General features: G+C 47.8%; 1 protein-coding gene across 3 annotated transcripts in view; it reads right to left on the reverse strand.

Annotated features, from left to right (window-relative positions):
* Nucleotides 1-15,538, reverse strand: part of PPP1R12B (protein phosphatase 1 regulatory subunit 12B) — a 131,663-nt gene that overhangs the window by 53,121 nt on the left and 63,004 nt on the right. For all 3 annotated transcript variants that reach the window (XM_066204079.1, XM_066204080.1, XM_066204081.1), the window contains exons 13-14: nt 11,710-11,895; nt 10,992-11,177 (exon numbers count right to left, since the gene is read on the reverse strand). In XM_066204079.1, the coding sequence (XP_066060176.1) occupies nt 10,992-11,177; nt 11,710-11,895 (372 nt within the window). The remainder of the gene's footprint in view (nt 1-10,991; nt 11,178-11,709; nt 11,896-15,538) is intronic.

Raw genomic sequence — 15,538 nt, forward strand, 5'->3', positions numbered from 1 at the left:
CATGAGTAAAAGCTGTGCAACTCCTAATTTTGCAGAGTAGGAGGTCTCCTCCTTTCCCTGCTGCAGTGTGTGCACTGTCCAGGTAATGGCACATTAAGGAAACAATAGGCATTTTCTGCAGTTTTTGACACAAGCAGAATCACTGCTATTTGCCCAGCAGCCAGAAGCAATAAGCCACCTACAGGAAGAAGGCATTTGCAAAATATACTGCAAATGAAGTTCAGAGCAGTAGTAAAACAAATAAGAATTTCTGAAATATATAAACCAAGTAAATTTGTAGCTCAGTATGGTAGGCAGTTTACTCCAATGGCTTTGAATCAGTGGAGTTTCCTTTGCAATGAGGACACAGGTAAGTAGGAGCTACAGGTATAGAGAAGACAAAACAGCTTTTCAAATGAGTTTCAGAAAAGGTCTGGCAAATCTGTGGGGACCAGGTCAACCCCAGGTGTGGAGAGGGGCTCTGCAGCAGGGGCAGCCCAGGCAGTTGCGGGAAGCTGCAGGATTCCCTTGGTGCAGTTCAGCCACAGCTTCGCTTCATGGGTATGGCAGGAGAAAAACGGTTTTGGATCTCTTACTCCATCATCCTCCCAGGCTTTTCCCCCTCTGCTCTCCCAGAATTTATATAAAAATACAGATATGTTACAGCATCATTAGCAATTCTGGGAGTCCAACCTGTAAGAGGGACTTGATCTTCAGCTGAGCACATCCTGCAGGTCAGCATGGCTCAGCCTGGGCCGCAGCCGCAATCGATCACCAACTTTTGGGCTCTTTCCATTTACACAATTCATCACTTCCTGGAGCTCACCCAAAGCCATTTACAGCATGAGATAACCGAATTTTCTGAGGCAAGTCAGCAGAGCCACTGCACAATGACAGAGCTGGTTTCTGCAAGGGAGCAGCCACAGCCTGTTCCAGGTGCTGAAGGAGGGGCTGTGCTGTCAGTACCTGTATCTGCACACAGCAGCCTGGCCCTGCTGGCAGTGCAGGCCCCAGAGTGCCCTGCTTGGGACCCTGTGTGCTTTGCTTTTTAATTTGGAGGGAAGGGAGGGAAAATACAGATTTTACAATGTGTCACTTTGCTTACAAACTGAGTTTTTGCTTACAAGCTGAATCGTGCTAAATGGGCTGGAAGACAGAGAGAACAAATGCCCAGGAAGGAGATGGCGAGCCAATGAAGCTCAGGGCTGGCCTGGGCTGGATGGCACAGGCAGAGCAACACACTGCTCTCCAAAGCAGAAACACTGCAGAGCACAGCAGGCTCCAGGGCATAAGCACCAAATGGGGTGTGAGGTGGCCTCTTAAAATCCAGAGTTTTTAATTATGTTTTAAAGGAACATGCTGCTTGCTCAAGTGCCATGCCTGTGTCATCCTATAATTCAAGCAAATATCTCAAGGTCCAAGCAGATCTTCAAAGGAAAGGCCCTATGTGTTTTGTTTCCTTGCAATATGCTTTCTCTGAGAAATAACTGCAGTAAGAGCAGCCATCACACCAAGCTCAAGGCATGTCTAAAGCACAACAGATTTTAACCAGAGTTTTGGCTGTAAGTTCAAGGAGAGGAATAGAAATCATTCAAGATGTGTATGTGAGAGTCAGCAAAACCACTGCAGAGGTTTACAGCTCCCACAGAGAGAGACAAGTGTGTCCTGCTGCCCTGAGAGAGCTACACGCTTCTGGTTTGTGTATTAGCTAAGAAAGAAAATGGTAACTGACTGATGAACCTGGCTCCCACTTAATTCTGCCTATTTTCAAGAAAACACCTATTTTTGTCTGTCAACTCTCATCAAAGATAGCGTAAAATTCAAATGGATCCCACGTCAAGACAAAAGCTACAATACAATACCAATAGAAGGGGAGATTCAAGCCAGGAAATAGAAAGGCAGGACATACAGGCTGGTGAATCAGGAATACAGGAGCAAATCTGTATGTAAGAGAATGATGACCAAAGGAAAATAAAATATTGTGAGGAAAAATCCCTCCCAAGTCAAGGGTGAACGATGCAAAGAAGAGAGTTACAATGCCCTGTTGGTTGGTGCATAGGTAACAAGAACAAAAGATTAAATTCTCCAAGAAACATACAGTCTTCTGATAATCCTTTTACGACACTGGTCTCTTTCCTGCCATCATGAACTCCTTCAGGCACTCAGAGCTTTAAGTGCTTCTGGCAAACATCATTCACCACCATGAAGTCCTTTAGCAGAACATCCCCAAGTCCCAGAGGGAACAGCAAGAACGTGCAAAACTTGAGTTTTATATCACCTACATGTGGCAGAGCAGCTGCGGCTGCCCCATGCCTGGAAGTGTTCAAGGCCAGGCTGGATGGGGCTTGGAGCAGCCTGAGATAGTGTCAGGTGCCCTGCCCGTAGCAGAGGGTGAAAATAGATGAGCTGTAAGTGGCCTTCCAACCTTTGCAAAGCTTTCTGGCATTCTATGAACACCTGGCAACAAATTCAGAAGCTAAACAATCCACCAAGTTCTACGGCTGTTCTTTTCACAGACTGGGTTCAAGGAATTACATTCTACTGGCAGGACTGGAAATTGAGATACACCCTCACATGAGCTGCACTGGGCTATGACAGGTTCCCTCCATCCCTGTCAGGTTCTACAATAAATCCAGGTCCTGCAGCTGGCACCGTAAGAACATAAACTGCACACAGTAACTGGTTCATCATGACAGTTGTCCCCAGTCTCTGGGAATGAGACTGCTGGTTGTGAACTGGAGCTGGGCTTGATGGGGCTCTTCTGGAAGAAATCTCTTCCGAGGCCCTCTCCAAATCCTCCCACCTCTTTCTAGCTTAGAAGTGACTCTGAACTACACTCACTAGACTACAACCAACAGTGACAGTTTTCTTGGAAGCCAGGACAGACTTTTGGCTCTTCCAAATCCAGGTAACACAGGCAAGGGAAGCCAGGCACAGGTTTGGCTCCCTGTGCACAAGGAGGTGTGTTCAGCAGATGGAAAGCCACGTGGCTACTCAGACCTAAAATGTTTAAAATTTCTCTTCTTGAGAAGAGTACAGTATCCCTATTCCAAACACTGCAGTGATTTAAAAAGTCTTTGTCACACATATATCTATTTCTCAGGCATACACACACATATATATATGTTTATATATACATACATATATATATATTTTAGAAACTCAGATGCACTGTGAAAGAAGGAAGATAAGAAAAAGAAAAGTCAGCAAAAGCCTCAAGTACAGATACTGTTCCCCTGGAAACAACTGGAAAAATACAGCATCCCAGTAATGCATTCCTACAAATTGGAGAGCTGCCATTGGCAAACAACTATCTGTAAGCTGGAGGAGGGAGGATAAGCAACTGCAAGTTTTGCAGGCAACAATGCTGACAGCAGTTCCCAAAATACAATTCCTTAAGTTAGAAAATGAACTATGTCCCCAGCAGCGGGTCAATCATTGGCAACTACATGGAAGCAGTCAGAAAAAGAAACTTTCCTGCTCTCTTATCCAAGCAACAGGTTTTGGTTCTTCCCTGAATTTAACCCTGTGCTGACACGTTCTGCCCATCAGCCCACTGCAATTGGAAATAGTCATTACAGAAACTGCCAGAAGCTGGATGTGCTCTGAGAGATCCTTCCAGGCAGGAGAGAAGGATAACACATCAGACTGTGAGTGTTGGAGCTGGGAATGAGGGGGGGCACAGCCTGACAATGTCATTATTTAATAAGCTGAGGACAGAAGGATAACAAGATTATAGTACTAAAGCCTTTCACAACTGGTTCGAAAAGGCTTGGCTGAGAATTCCCCGTTTTCAGGCTTTTGCTGCTGGGAGCTGTCATGTTTCAACCCAGACAATGAATTCTCAGCTCGTGCAAGTTTCAGTGTCTGAATTTCAGCCCTTTGGTTACAGGTTGATTAGCAGGTTCACTAGCAGCAGATTAATTTCTTTATTTCCCACAGCTTTGCTTTGCTCAACATGTTCAGGTGCTGATCCAAGAGATTAAGAGACTTGTGATCTTTTCCACTTGTTAATCAAAACAACCAGCTCCCTTTATCCCTGCAGAACTCTTGTTTCCACGGGACGTTTACAATGGGTGAGGTTACACATATGACAGCTGAGGCTACAAGAACACTTCCCATCAGGGAGTTCTGGGTAATTCTGGTCCTCTCCTATGCCCCGCCCCTGGAAGTGTTCAAGGCCAGGTTGGATGGGGCTTGGAGCCACCTAGTCTAGTGGAAGGTGTCCCTGCCCTTGGCAGGGGTGGGATGAGATGAGCTGTAACATCCTGACCAACCTTCCAACCCAGACCACTCTACGGTTCCATGTTCAGCTCTGTGTGTGCCTCTCAGACAGCAGAGCTGCTCCCTCTGTGCTGTGTCCCCACCATGTCCCCACAGCAGCTCCTTGGGCCTCTTTAGCAGGCTGGACTGCTCCAATATGAGGTGAGGAGTGCTTGAGTTGCAGATCCAGCTGGGAACACAGCCCTGCAATACCTCTGGCAGAGGAATAAAATACAGCATTGATACTCCTGAGAGCTCACCAAGCTTGGGGCTGGGGGAGTCAGCACATACATAAGAAGCTTTTAATGATCATTGTAATCCCTTCACATTAATGTCACTCAGCATTATGGTGAAGAGTAAAAAGGCAAGAAACACGACAGTGATCGTATTCCCTAAACTGGCTGCAGTAACCGTTGCTGTGAACTCAGACCTTTAAAACTCTGCCAGAAGAGAACACGTACTTGTTTAAAAAACAAAAACAATCCAGAAATTCTTTCTGTAAGAGAAAAGCAAAGAGTGCTGCAACCCCAGAGCAGAGGCAGCCAACAACACCTGAACTGATAGTACGACCTGTCTCTGAGACACTGTTGTGTCAGCTGTGACCATCACAAACGCAAAGCTTACCAGGATGGAGTATTTAGCAATTGTCTGTGTTAAGTACAGGGCTTCAGGTGTCAATATACAGCACTGAATGGGTTGTCACCCTGCACTACCTGCAAGTGAACTGTGCAGTTCTCAGGAGCTGCAACCTTGCATTAAAAATCTGCTGCAGGACCTGGAGCAGGATGGAACTCCACTTCCTACCACTGACAGAGAAAACCAATGTCCTGCCTCTGCCAGCATCCCTCTCATTTGAAACTGAACCAACACAATTTGACATTTTCAACAACTTTAAGCAGACCTGTTACAGCTTTCCCAAAAGCTGGTTTACGGTCTGAAACAATGAAATTTTCCAGGGCAGAAAATCCCTGGGGGAAAAAAATTAACTTGGCAAAACTCTGAGTATTTAGGAAACTGTCTTTTGCAACTAAAAAATACAGTAAAATCAAAACTTGGTGGTGATAAGGTTCAGCTGCTGAACCAGATAAGCCCGAGAAGCGATGTTCACCTGCCAGGGCATTCCAGCAGCCTTCCACTGCCACCTTGTGGGAGCAGGAGATGCCTGAGCAGCTCCAAGGAACAGGTTCACAGATCGGCCCCAGCTGAATTCGCCAAAATATCACTGAATGTTAGTAATGTATCAAAGATTTTCATTTCCTACTGAGTCACGTTGCAATTTCTTAGCCCATGGCTTTGGTTCAATTTCCAGGGTCCACTGTTCTCAGGGACAGAAGATTAATTAAGTCTGCACAAAAACTTTTCAAATAGAAAAGCCAGGGAGGTTACCTCGCTTCCTTAGCTCCTCCACCTGTCACATCCCCAGGTCAATACCATGGAGCACAGAATTTAACAGAGTAGCTGATTTAGTGGTGAATTAGCTCTCAGCTCTGGACACACAAGATCTCTACAAATATTTTGGGAACATCCTTGGCTTTAATGGCCATTTTGGACGCAGAAAAGTAGCTGAACTAGTCGAAGTTAGTAAAGTCCAGCCCCTGAACATCCCAGCAGTGGCACTGGGATGGCACCAGAGCCAGAAGGTGCCATTACTGCTGTTAGACCGAGGGTGAAGCGCGTGCAGCAGGGCAGTGGTTCCCATTAGTAAGCCAAGAGGAACTGCACACACACTCAGTAAGGACGGGGCTGGGGAAAGGCAGTTTTACCTTCTGCTTGCTCCGTGCTGCCAAGCTGCAGTTCTTTTACAATGCTTAGCTCAAGTGGTCCCTGCTTTCTTTCCTTGACCATTCCTGAACGATCCTGTATGGATTCCTGCTTTTGTTAGCAGGCCAACCTACAGTCTGGGCTGCCCCGCCTAAAGCAAATGCCAAAACATCCACCCCGCTTCCCCCGAGCCCTGGGTGGATAAAGCCCTGGCGGCTGAGCATGCAGCACACACCTGCTCGCCGCCCCTACAGGAAACCGCACTGACCCCGGCCCACACCTCGACCTTACTCCAAATAAAAATGCAGCCCGACTTCTGATCCAGCAGGAGCAATCTCGCCTCTTCCCAACAGGGACAATCCCATGGCCAGCAGAATTCCTGCCCTCCCACGTCATCTGCACCAGCAGCCTTTGAAAAAAGGGACAACTTTATCTGAAAGCGATTAACTGCAGAGGCAGTGGCAGGGAAATGCTGTCACAGCAGGTGCCAGATGATCGTTCTGTTCTTCACAGGAGAGAGAAACCTCTTAACTTCTTGTTGTCCACTGTGCAGTGAGGACAGGAATCCCTCCTTTGGTTGTGGCAGCTCCTTGCATGAGCATCCCACCGCTCTGCTTCCCCAGAGACCTTTCCCAGGAGATTAGGACCACTCAGCTTTACATCAGTCAGTGATAAGGATTATAGAGTCAAATGCTATTAAAAAAATGGTAGCAGCGAGCTATTGCTCACAATCTTTTCTGCCAGCTCCTCCCAAGCGACAGTTAAATACCCCTTGAATGTAAATCTCATAGTTCAACTTTCACAGAGATCAGGGGCATTTATTCCACTTGTCAGATCATAAGGGACAAGTAAGGTGACACATTCATGCTCTTCCTAGAGGAGGCACACTCAGAATGCCCACAAGGACAAGAACCACGAGGTAAAAGGACTTGCCAGAAGCTGTTCATCTAACAGTACTGATGGAGGATTCAGTTATTAATATATTAATAATATATGCTACTATAATTAGCAGCTGGATCCTTAGGATGAAAAAAAAATTCCTCTTGGGAATGAAGCAGGAAACAGAAGTGTTTGTCAAACACAGCTACCTGCCATGTCAGTGGATTTCCTTCAGCTGAAACGCATTTTTAGGGGAGACTTTAGAGGGCAAGAAGGCATGGGCTGAGCAGACCTGCCAGCCCCAAAGCTGCCCAGAAAACAAGTCCACCTCACTCCTACTCTGGATTCATCATGGAATGGTTTGGGTTGGAAGGGACCTTAAAGCTCATCTAGTTCCACCCACGGCCATGGCCATGGGCACCTTCACTAGACCAGGTTGCAACAAGCCCTATCCAACCTGGCCTTGGACACCTCCAGGGATTGGGCAGTAATATGAGAAGCTGGTCAGAATAAATTAAAAAGCATGGAGGAGAGAGAGAGAGGAGTTTCTTGCCTCCAAGAGCACGTCTGATGACAAGTGCTGGAACGACCCTGCTGGAACCTTCCTGAGGAACAGGAAGAACACACATAATAGCAGAATTCAGTTGTATAAACACAGTGGGGGGGGGGGTAAAACAAAAATTAAAATCCTAATTCTTGCTGAACCAGGAGAGATTCCAAATTCAAGAGTCCTTTTAAATTGGCCACGTAACTGAGAGCACAGATTTGCCTTTCAGAAGTTCTCAGGCAAAGCATGTCTCACCCCACATGCTAGCACAGTCACCTTTCCAGCTGTTCTGGGAAGCAAAACTTCCACAGAGTATGAAAAGCTTCAGCCAGATCTCCCAAACTTTCCTTCCAGCACAGACATCTCATGGCTCAAGTGACATTGCAGTATGGCAGGATCTCCTGCAGCCCCTCTCTAAGCCCAGGGGACAGAGCTCCGAGCAGCCCAGACCAGGAATACTCTCACAGGGGCTGCAGTGCAGGAGTCCCAGGAGAAGCTATAACCCGGGCTCTGCACTGAACCTGCACAGACAAGGGTGCAGAGAACTTGGGAAGAACTTTTGGTGGCACTAGAGGCCGCTGTCACCCTGGATGAAGGTGGATAATCCAGCACTGGGCTCCAACCAACAGGATCCCCCTTCCCCACCATCTATGGGCACCCAGCAGAAATGAGGAAGATATTAATTCTGCCCCAGGAAGAACAGGGTCTGTGTGAGATACTGTAGGCACAACATCCACACAGCTGAAATCCACTCTCAGCAGAGCCAGAGCTGTTTGAGTTCAGTGGACAAACACACTGACAATGGGAGACAATTTGCTTTTGGCAGGAGATCATCCAAACGGCCAGACAGCACTGTTCATCAGCAGCTCCAAAATTCCCAGAAAAAACCCCAAAAGAAACTGTCTGGCACAAGCACTGGCTGTGGGAGATGGCACATTTCCAGCTCACGGCAGCAGCACACCGCAGTGCTGCAGAGGAGCATCAGGAGGCTGGGATGTGCAGCAGGACACAGGAGCACGTGTGGCAGCAGCCAGGCTGAACCCTGGGACACCCAGCCCCGGCCCCAGCCCCAGCTCTGACAGGGCACAGTCCAGCTGGCACCACGCAGCATCGCACGCCCCAGACAGACCCCTGCTCCCTGCCCCTCTGCTGCTTGTTCTTTCCTCCCCCTTGTAATTTACACTGTTTTCCAGCATTTACTGGAGAATTTGCTGACCAATTCAGCTGGAAAACAAGGAGCAGGTGAACCCCCATGGGTCACACTGGGGTGGGGCAGGGTAAGACTTGTTGGCCACCACAGGATGCAAACCAGCACTCCAGAGCACTCAGCCAGTCGTTCATCCCCAGCCCTAAGCAGCCTCTTGTGCTTTAACCTTTTGGCTTCACATACATAATTGTAAGGCCACAAGTTCGGAGGTATCCCTATGATCTAATATTAGATGATCAGCCTGTTTATGTTTTTGTTGCTAAGAGCAAGCTGGCGCTTTGGAAACACCGAAGCAGCCCAAACACTCCTGCAACAGCTGCTGCTGGGAACTGAAATCCGTACAGCACTGCCCTGACAACTGCCTGCCATTGGCCTTTGTATTTTACTGCAATTAGTCTCCTTCCCTAATAAGCTTTTCCTGTTTAGGTGACTTCTCCTGCCTCCCATCTCCCTGGGTCCATGTCTCCTAGTTCCAGTGTGCAGGTAGCTCCCAGTCACTTTATCCCACTGAGAGGTCGTACATTCATCAGTAAGGTTTCCTCCCCCATGAACACAATACATAATTTCTGGGCTTTCTTCCTCTCAGTAGTTTCAAAGCATCAATTAAAGGTGGGAGGAATTTTCTGGTGTTTTCTCTTTACATTACCATAATTCACAGGAGATGGTTCTCTAATAAAAATGCAGGAGACAAACAGATCTTCTGTATTATTTATAGAAACAGATTTGGCAGTAAATGCCAATGCTGTAGTATTAATGGATGTTTTTTTGGGCATCTACAAGTAACTATCCCAGTCCAGTTTTCTATCTGCAGACAGTGCCAGAAGTCTGGGAGGACTTTGAGCAGCCCACTTCTGCAGGGAAAAACCTGCTTCTGCAACTTGATTCTGGGCTTGCTAAAATGGAGAGACCGTTGTGAAAGGTCTGAAGTCAGAACTAAGAGCACAATACTTACTCTGTCCTCTTGCACAACCTCACTGGGCACTGGCAGTATCTTTTGGCAGCTCACCTCGATTCAACTGCAAATGACTCCAAGCCAAGTGACCTCCAGAAACTGCAACAGGAGCACACAGAAGCACTACCAGGCCTAACCCAAGTGTTTTCACACCGAAGAAACCCTGCAGTGGCTAGTGAAAACTGTTCCTACACACAAAGTTGATGAATGTGGCTCCTCCAGAACATTTTAATACCTTCCAAGTGCTCCCTGTGCTAGCTCTGGAAAAAAAAAAATCCCAAACACCATTACGGGTTTGAGTATTTTCCAACAGCACAGGCCACCTTGCTTGGATGCGCTGCAGGTGAAGCCGAGCAGCAGCTCAGCCCCAACACCTTTACTTTTGTAAGCTGATAATTCCCATTACTGCTTTCGACATCCTTCAGCGTCAGGCGATTTAAGATGTGTCAGAGCACTATCTGCACTCAGGAAGGGTTGTATTTCAATAAATCACTATGACAGTTTGGAAGAATCCAAGCACTAGATACTCTGCATGGACTCACTGCTGGTTAGAAACACCCAGTTCATTGCTGCATTTTATTTATTACTATTTACTTTCACTGATGCCATTAGAAGAGACAGATTTTGTAAAAGTTAACCTCTTTGCAAGAAGAATATATGGATCATTTCATATTCTGTAATTAATGCACAGGGTAAAGCTCCTTCAAAAAGAGCTCCGTCTCCCTAGGTTTGCATTTCCCCAGTCTTGAAATAACACCATGTGATAAGAAAGAGATACCACCAGCTAGAGTCTGAGTCATTCCCACTGCTGCTACTGCTGGAATGGCCTCAGCTGCACATGGCAGTCTCCTACCTCTGGCCTTTCCAGTCAATCAAAGCCATACCTGCTGCTGGAGTCCATCTCCTACTGTGTCACTCACCTACACGCCCCAGGAATGTTTGTTTTCTCCCACTAACTGCAAAGGGAATCTGGGGGACCTGTGCAGCACAGATGTCTCCATCAGAGCAAAAGTAAACACAACTGAGCTGAATCAGAGGGACAGATTTTATCTGAATGTATCTAAGTACAATGGTCTTTTTAGGATGGGATTCATTTTACAGAACCTACTACAAGTGGCAGTTCTGCAGTGTGTCCCTGCAAACACACTGGGATCAGGCTGAGATTAGGAGCTGAGATTAGTACTGAAGAAAAAGGCTGAGATGCTGAAGAGACAAGTAGAAAATTATGAAACCAAATTAAACCTACAAGCCAGTGATGATTGAGTTCAAAACCTGCAGACAGGGTAGGGACAGCAGCCTGGGAATTTCATGAAGCACCTAAAAACCGGTTTTTACACCCCCACCATCAACGCCACGTGACAGCTGCCCACAGAGGGGGCCACCAGAGCCCACTCCTCACTGACCTTCTGCGCTCCCTGGCCTCCTCAGCCGAGAGGTCCTTCCCTGGGGCGGAGGCAGCCCCGGCATTCCCGGTGCCGTTGGCAGTGCCGAGCACAGCATGGTTTGTGATTACACTTAGAGGAGTGCTGGCACAGCTGCCCTCTGCGTTTTTCTCTACAGCAGAATCAGTTTGTTGCCTGAAAGGGGCTCTGAAATAGAGAAGACATATGGAAAGCAAAGCAAGTGAACTCCAGTGCTGACCGAGCCCAACCTCCTCAGTGGAGCACGGACAGTTCACCCTCCTCGCTTTACACTCATCTGTTTGTAGAGAACAGCCACAGTAAAACGAATTTTACAAAACTTGGGAGAAGAATGAGCAGGAGGAATTAATAGCCTTCACATCCCTGTTACGTGGCAAAAAATGACCAGAAAAATGTACCTGGTGAATAAGCAGAAGGAAGGAACTCCAAGAGCTTGTATACTGGGCACCTGAGAGCAGCCTGAGCACGCACTGTGTCACAGGGACAGAGGGCACAAGGGACACACTGTGGGCTGTCACCTGCCTGCCAGTCACACCCACCACTGGAACTGTCCAACACCACCATCCTGGGATTGTTTATCATTCTGGAATTGCTTATCAGCATTTCCCATGTGGAAGCACACCTCAAATCCCTAATCCACTCCAGAACTTCCAACCCAAACGCTGACTTTTGGAGTGTTATCTCCACTGGGAGCCATTACCTGGTGGTGTGGCGGGCTGAAGCAGGAGTGTTCACACCGAGAGATGTGGGACAGCAAGAAACAGGTTGCCACGGGGTGCTCGGGGAGGTAGATGAGCCAATGGCAGTGGGTGAGGTAGCTAGAGATGGACTGCGACTGGCTGAAATGTAGGAACTGCTCAGGTCACTACTTCTACCAAATGAAGCACTGTAAAACATCACAAAATCACGTCCTTCAGAGCACAGTAAATATTCAACAGCACATCCCACTGCTGGGCTGGCAGCTGGGAAGGGAGCAGGTACCACATGGCAGCAAAACGTGTGCAAGGAGATCAGTGAGAGGTGGAGCTGTCGCAGGTTGCCCACACAGGCCAGTGCCAGCAGAGCCCTGCTCAGCTAAGCCCAGCTCAGTTCCAGCAAGAGAATAACGGCATGGGGGTGAGTTGGGGAGGATCAGGGAAGGAAAAAACCCTGCTGCAGTGAAAGCAGGGCACATGGAGCACTCTGCGCCCTGGGGAAAGGTGGATGCAAGGATGCGGATGCTTAAAGCAGGAAAGGAGACAGTGACATAAGCTGGTCTGGCTGCATCATCCCTGAGGATGTCCAGGACTTCCAGTTTTAAGAACTTATTTCCAGCGGCTTAAAGTTTTGGCAAAGACGATCAGTTCAGGCTTTAGTTCTCTTTAAGACATGTTTGGCACAAACTGTATTTCTAGAAAATAGCAAGCACAGCTGTCCAAAAAAATTCAAGAATGAGCAAGGGAAATAATATTTTGCCAGTTTAAAGCAAGGTCTGAAAACCAATCTTACTGGAACACTGTGTTTGTGTTCATATTTTGGATAAGACGGAGAAGGACAGAAGGGTTCTTATACAAGGATGGATCCTTTCACTTTTTCAAAGCAAATCCAGTCTAAGGCGAGAGAAAATCCACCCTAACAGGAGAGAAAATCCACTCTAGTGGGAAAAGCAGCATATCTCAGAAGACAGACTTGATGAAATCTGGCAGAATCTCCTTCTTGCACATGCCCAAGCCGTGCACACAAGCTACTCACTGCCTGCACAGAGCAATCTAGTGGGTCCTAGGGCCCTGCCACACCTTTCCCAGCACCTGGCATGCCCGGTTGCTACTGGTCAGACTGGACTGTCTGAAGGATCAAAGGCCAGGAAGGCTGGCTCTCACCTTCTGCTTCCTAATGGCTCCCACGGCAGGGCACATGGACCAAAGTGGCTGCACAGGAATAAAAGTTGGCCTAGAGAAAAGAAGCAGGCCAGGACAGAGCTGCAGGTTTTATGGAAAGCCAGGGACAACAGAACGAACTGCAAGTCAACTCTAGAGCAAGAATCCAGAGAGCAGCCTGAGGCTGAAATAGCACTGGGAAGGGGCAGGACCACAGCCAAGCACAGGAGACCAGAGAAAGGATCCAGTCCTGTCCACCCAGGCACCCAGTTTACAAGCCAGTTTTACATACCAAGGCTCCCAGCCCACCCAGTATGAGCAGCTGGTCCCTAGGGAGTCAAAGGGGGCAACAGAGCATTCTGGAAGGCCTCCACAGGGGGGAACCTCCCATTTGGGCTCCTCAGTTGATGGCTGCCTGCCATATCCAGGTCACACAGGAACAAGCCAGTCATTGTCACCAGGTAGTAATCTCTGCCAGACCCTAAACAGAGCTTCCTCAAGAATGCTGGCCCTGCCTGGAGCATGCAGGAGCAGGTAGTGCCGTTGGAAGCAAGTCCCTCCCTTCTTGGCTCTCTGCTCCAGAGGGAAAAGACAAGCCCTGGAGATGGGCTGGGAGAAGGGTGGGAGTGGGAAGAGGAGTTTGGCTGGGGTGGGCATGTGGAGCAAGCAGCTGTGGGGTTGCATAAATGAGTGTTCTGAGGAGAGGATGGCAGTGGAGCCTGTGTCTGGGGAAGGAAGGAGAGGATCAGCAGGGGAAAAGGTGGTGGCAGCCCTAGGGGAACAGAGTTGATGTGGCACCATTCTAGGAGAGCCCAAGGCAGAGAGACTATGGCACGAGGGTGGCTGCAAGAGAGAAGGAACTTGGTCAGGAAGTGAGGATGCAGGAGGGTTATCAAGAAAGCCTTGACAAGGATTGTCTTTTGAAAGGGAAAGGCAGTGGGTGAGGAGGATGGAAGCAGCACCAGGTGCCTGGGAGAGCGGTGATGGGGGGGATAAGAGGGAAAGAGGAGGAGGAATGGGGGAAGAGGGCACAGGGATGACATTGTGCCAACTCCAACACACCCATGGGCAGAGAAATGTGGTGCGGGGGCACCAGGAACACACTCGTGCTCCTAAGGAAGCCAAGGCACTGCCAACTCTACAAGAATCCACCTCCCAGCCTGTCCCCCTGCGTGGGTGGCACTGCACAGTGTGAGGGGCACTCCAAGGCATTCGCTCCATTGTTCACATTCGATCTGAATATGACCAGAAAACTGCAATATAAAGGTTAACCAGGGAATCCTGTTAATTAACAGCTGCGTCCATAGGAGTCTGTGAAAGGGAGGAATATGAAATTATCCTGAGGAATTCAACATTAGAAATAAAAAAAGGCACTGACACACTGCTCCTCATTCTCTAACATTATCACCACAACAGAACCATCTGGGAATGAGCAATGAAATGTAAAACAACATTTCAAAGCAATAAAAAGAAATACTTCTGACTTTAAAGAAATATTTCAAAGGCATTCAACATTTTAACTTAAGAGCCTTCACACTTCTAAAAAGCTTCTACATGTGGTAATAAAAAAGGTTTGCACAAAGCATGTACCTACTTTTTTAAACACACTGCTATGGTGTATTGCAGAGATCAAACTAGGATTTAGGTATGGAAGTGGTGGCTATTAAGAACAATGGTTAAATATAACCCCTGGCTCCTAAATTCACGATTGCTGAAAGTAAGGAGAGCATGGGAGGTAGAAGACTGCTCTGAAGTTATCCTGGCTTTTCCAGCTTCTCCTTCAAAACCAGCTGCTGTCAGAAACAGAGTCTGGGGTGCAGGGACTGTTTTCTGGCTACGTGCAGTGGCTTTTATGTGACCAGAAACAGCAAGGAGATATATGCAAAAACATAAAACGAAGGAGGAACTGTGTGGCTGAAGGATTTTATTCCGGTGTGAGGCCTTCCTGGGAGGCAGCACTTCTGGCTGATGTCAAATGTAGGATGCTGAACTAATCCAACCTGCTATGCCAGTTTTCCTCCACATCCTTTCATTTACAGTCCAAGTGACCTGGATTTTTGAAGGCCAGTACACACTAAAATGGACACCAGGATATTAGAGCAGGGTTCTGTAGACTTCTGAGCCAATGGTACACACAAATAAAGCAAGACAACTGCCAGTACTATGACAGAGAGAGCGCCAATATCTGTTGCAACTAAAGCTGAAGAACGTTTGTAACAGTGCTGCAAGTTATTTTGCCCCCCACTTTAAAAAAAAAAAAAAAAAGCCACTTTTTGCCCCATCTTTAGACGATCTGCTGCTGTTGTTCATTTGATGTTTGGGGCATCATACAAAGCACTTAAAGAACATAACTAGGGTTAGATGGGATATTGGGAAGGAATTGTTCCCTGTGAGGGTGGAAAGGCCCTGGCACAGGCTGCCCAGAGAAGCTGTGGCAGCTCCATCCCTGAAGTGTCCAAGGCCAGGTTTGTGGAAGGTGTCTGTGCCCATTGCAGGCGGTGGAAGGAGTTGGGACTTAAGGTCCCTTTCAACCTAACCCAGTCTGTGATCTTTATGGAGATTAGTCAAATGCTGAGGCAAAGGGGAGCTGCAGATGGCCACAGTCATGCCCTCAGTGACATCCAAGAATGTCCTGCTCCCTTGGATTCTTCCTCCCTAGGAAGAAGCTTTCAC

Source organism: Chamaea fasciata, unplaced genomic scaffold (genome assembly GCF_029207755.1).
Source record: "Chamaea fasciata isolate MVZ Bird 193981 ecotype frontalis unplaced genomic scaffold, bChaFas1.0.hap1 SCAF_25, whole genome shotgun sequence".
Taxonomy (NCBI): domain Eukaryota; kingdom Metazoa; phylum Chordata; class Aves; order Passeriformes; family Sylviidae; genus Chamaea; species Chamaea fasciata.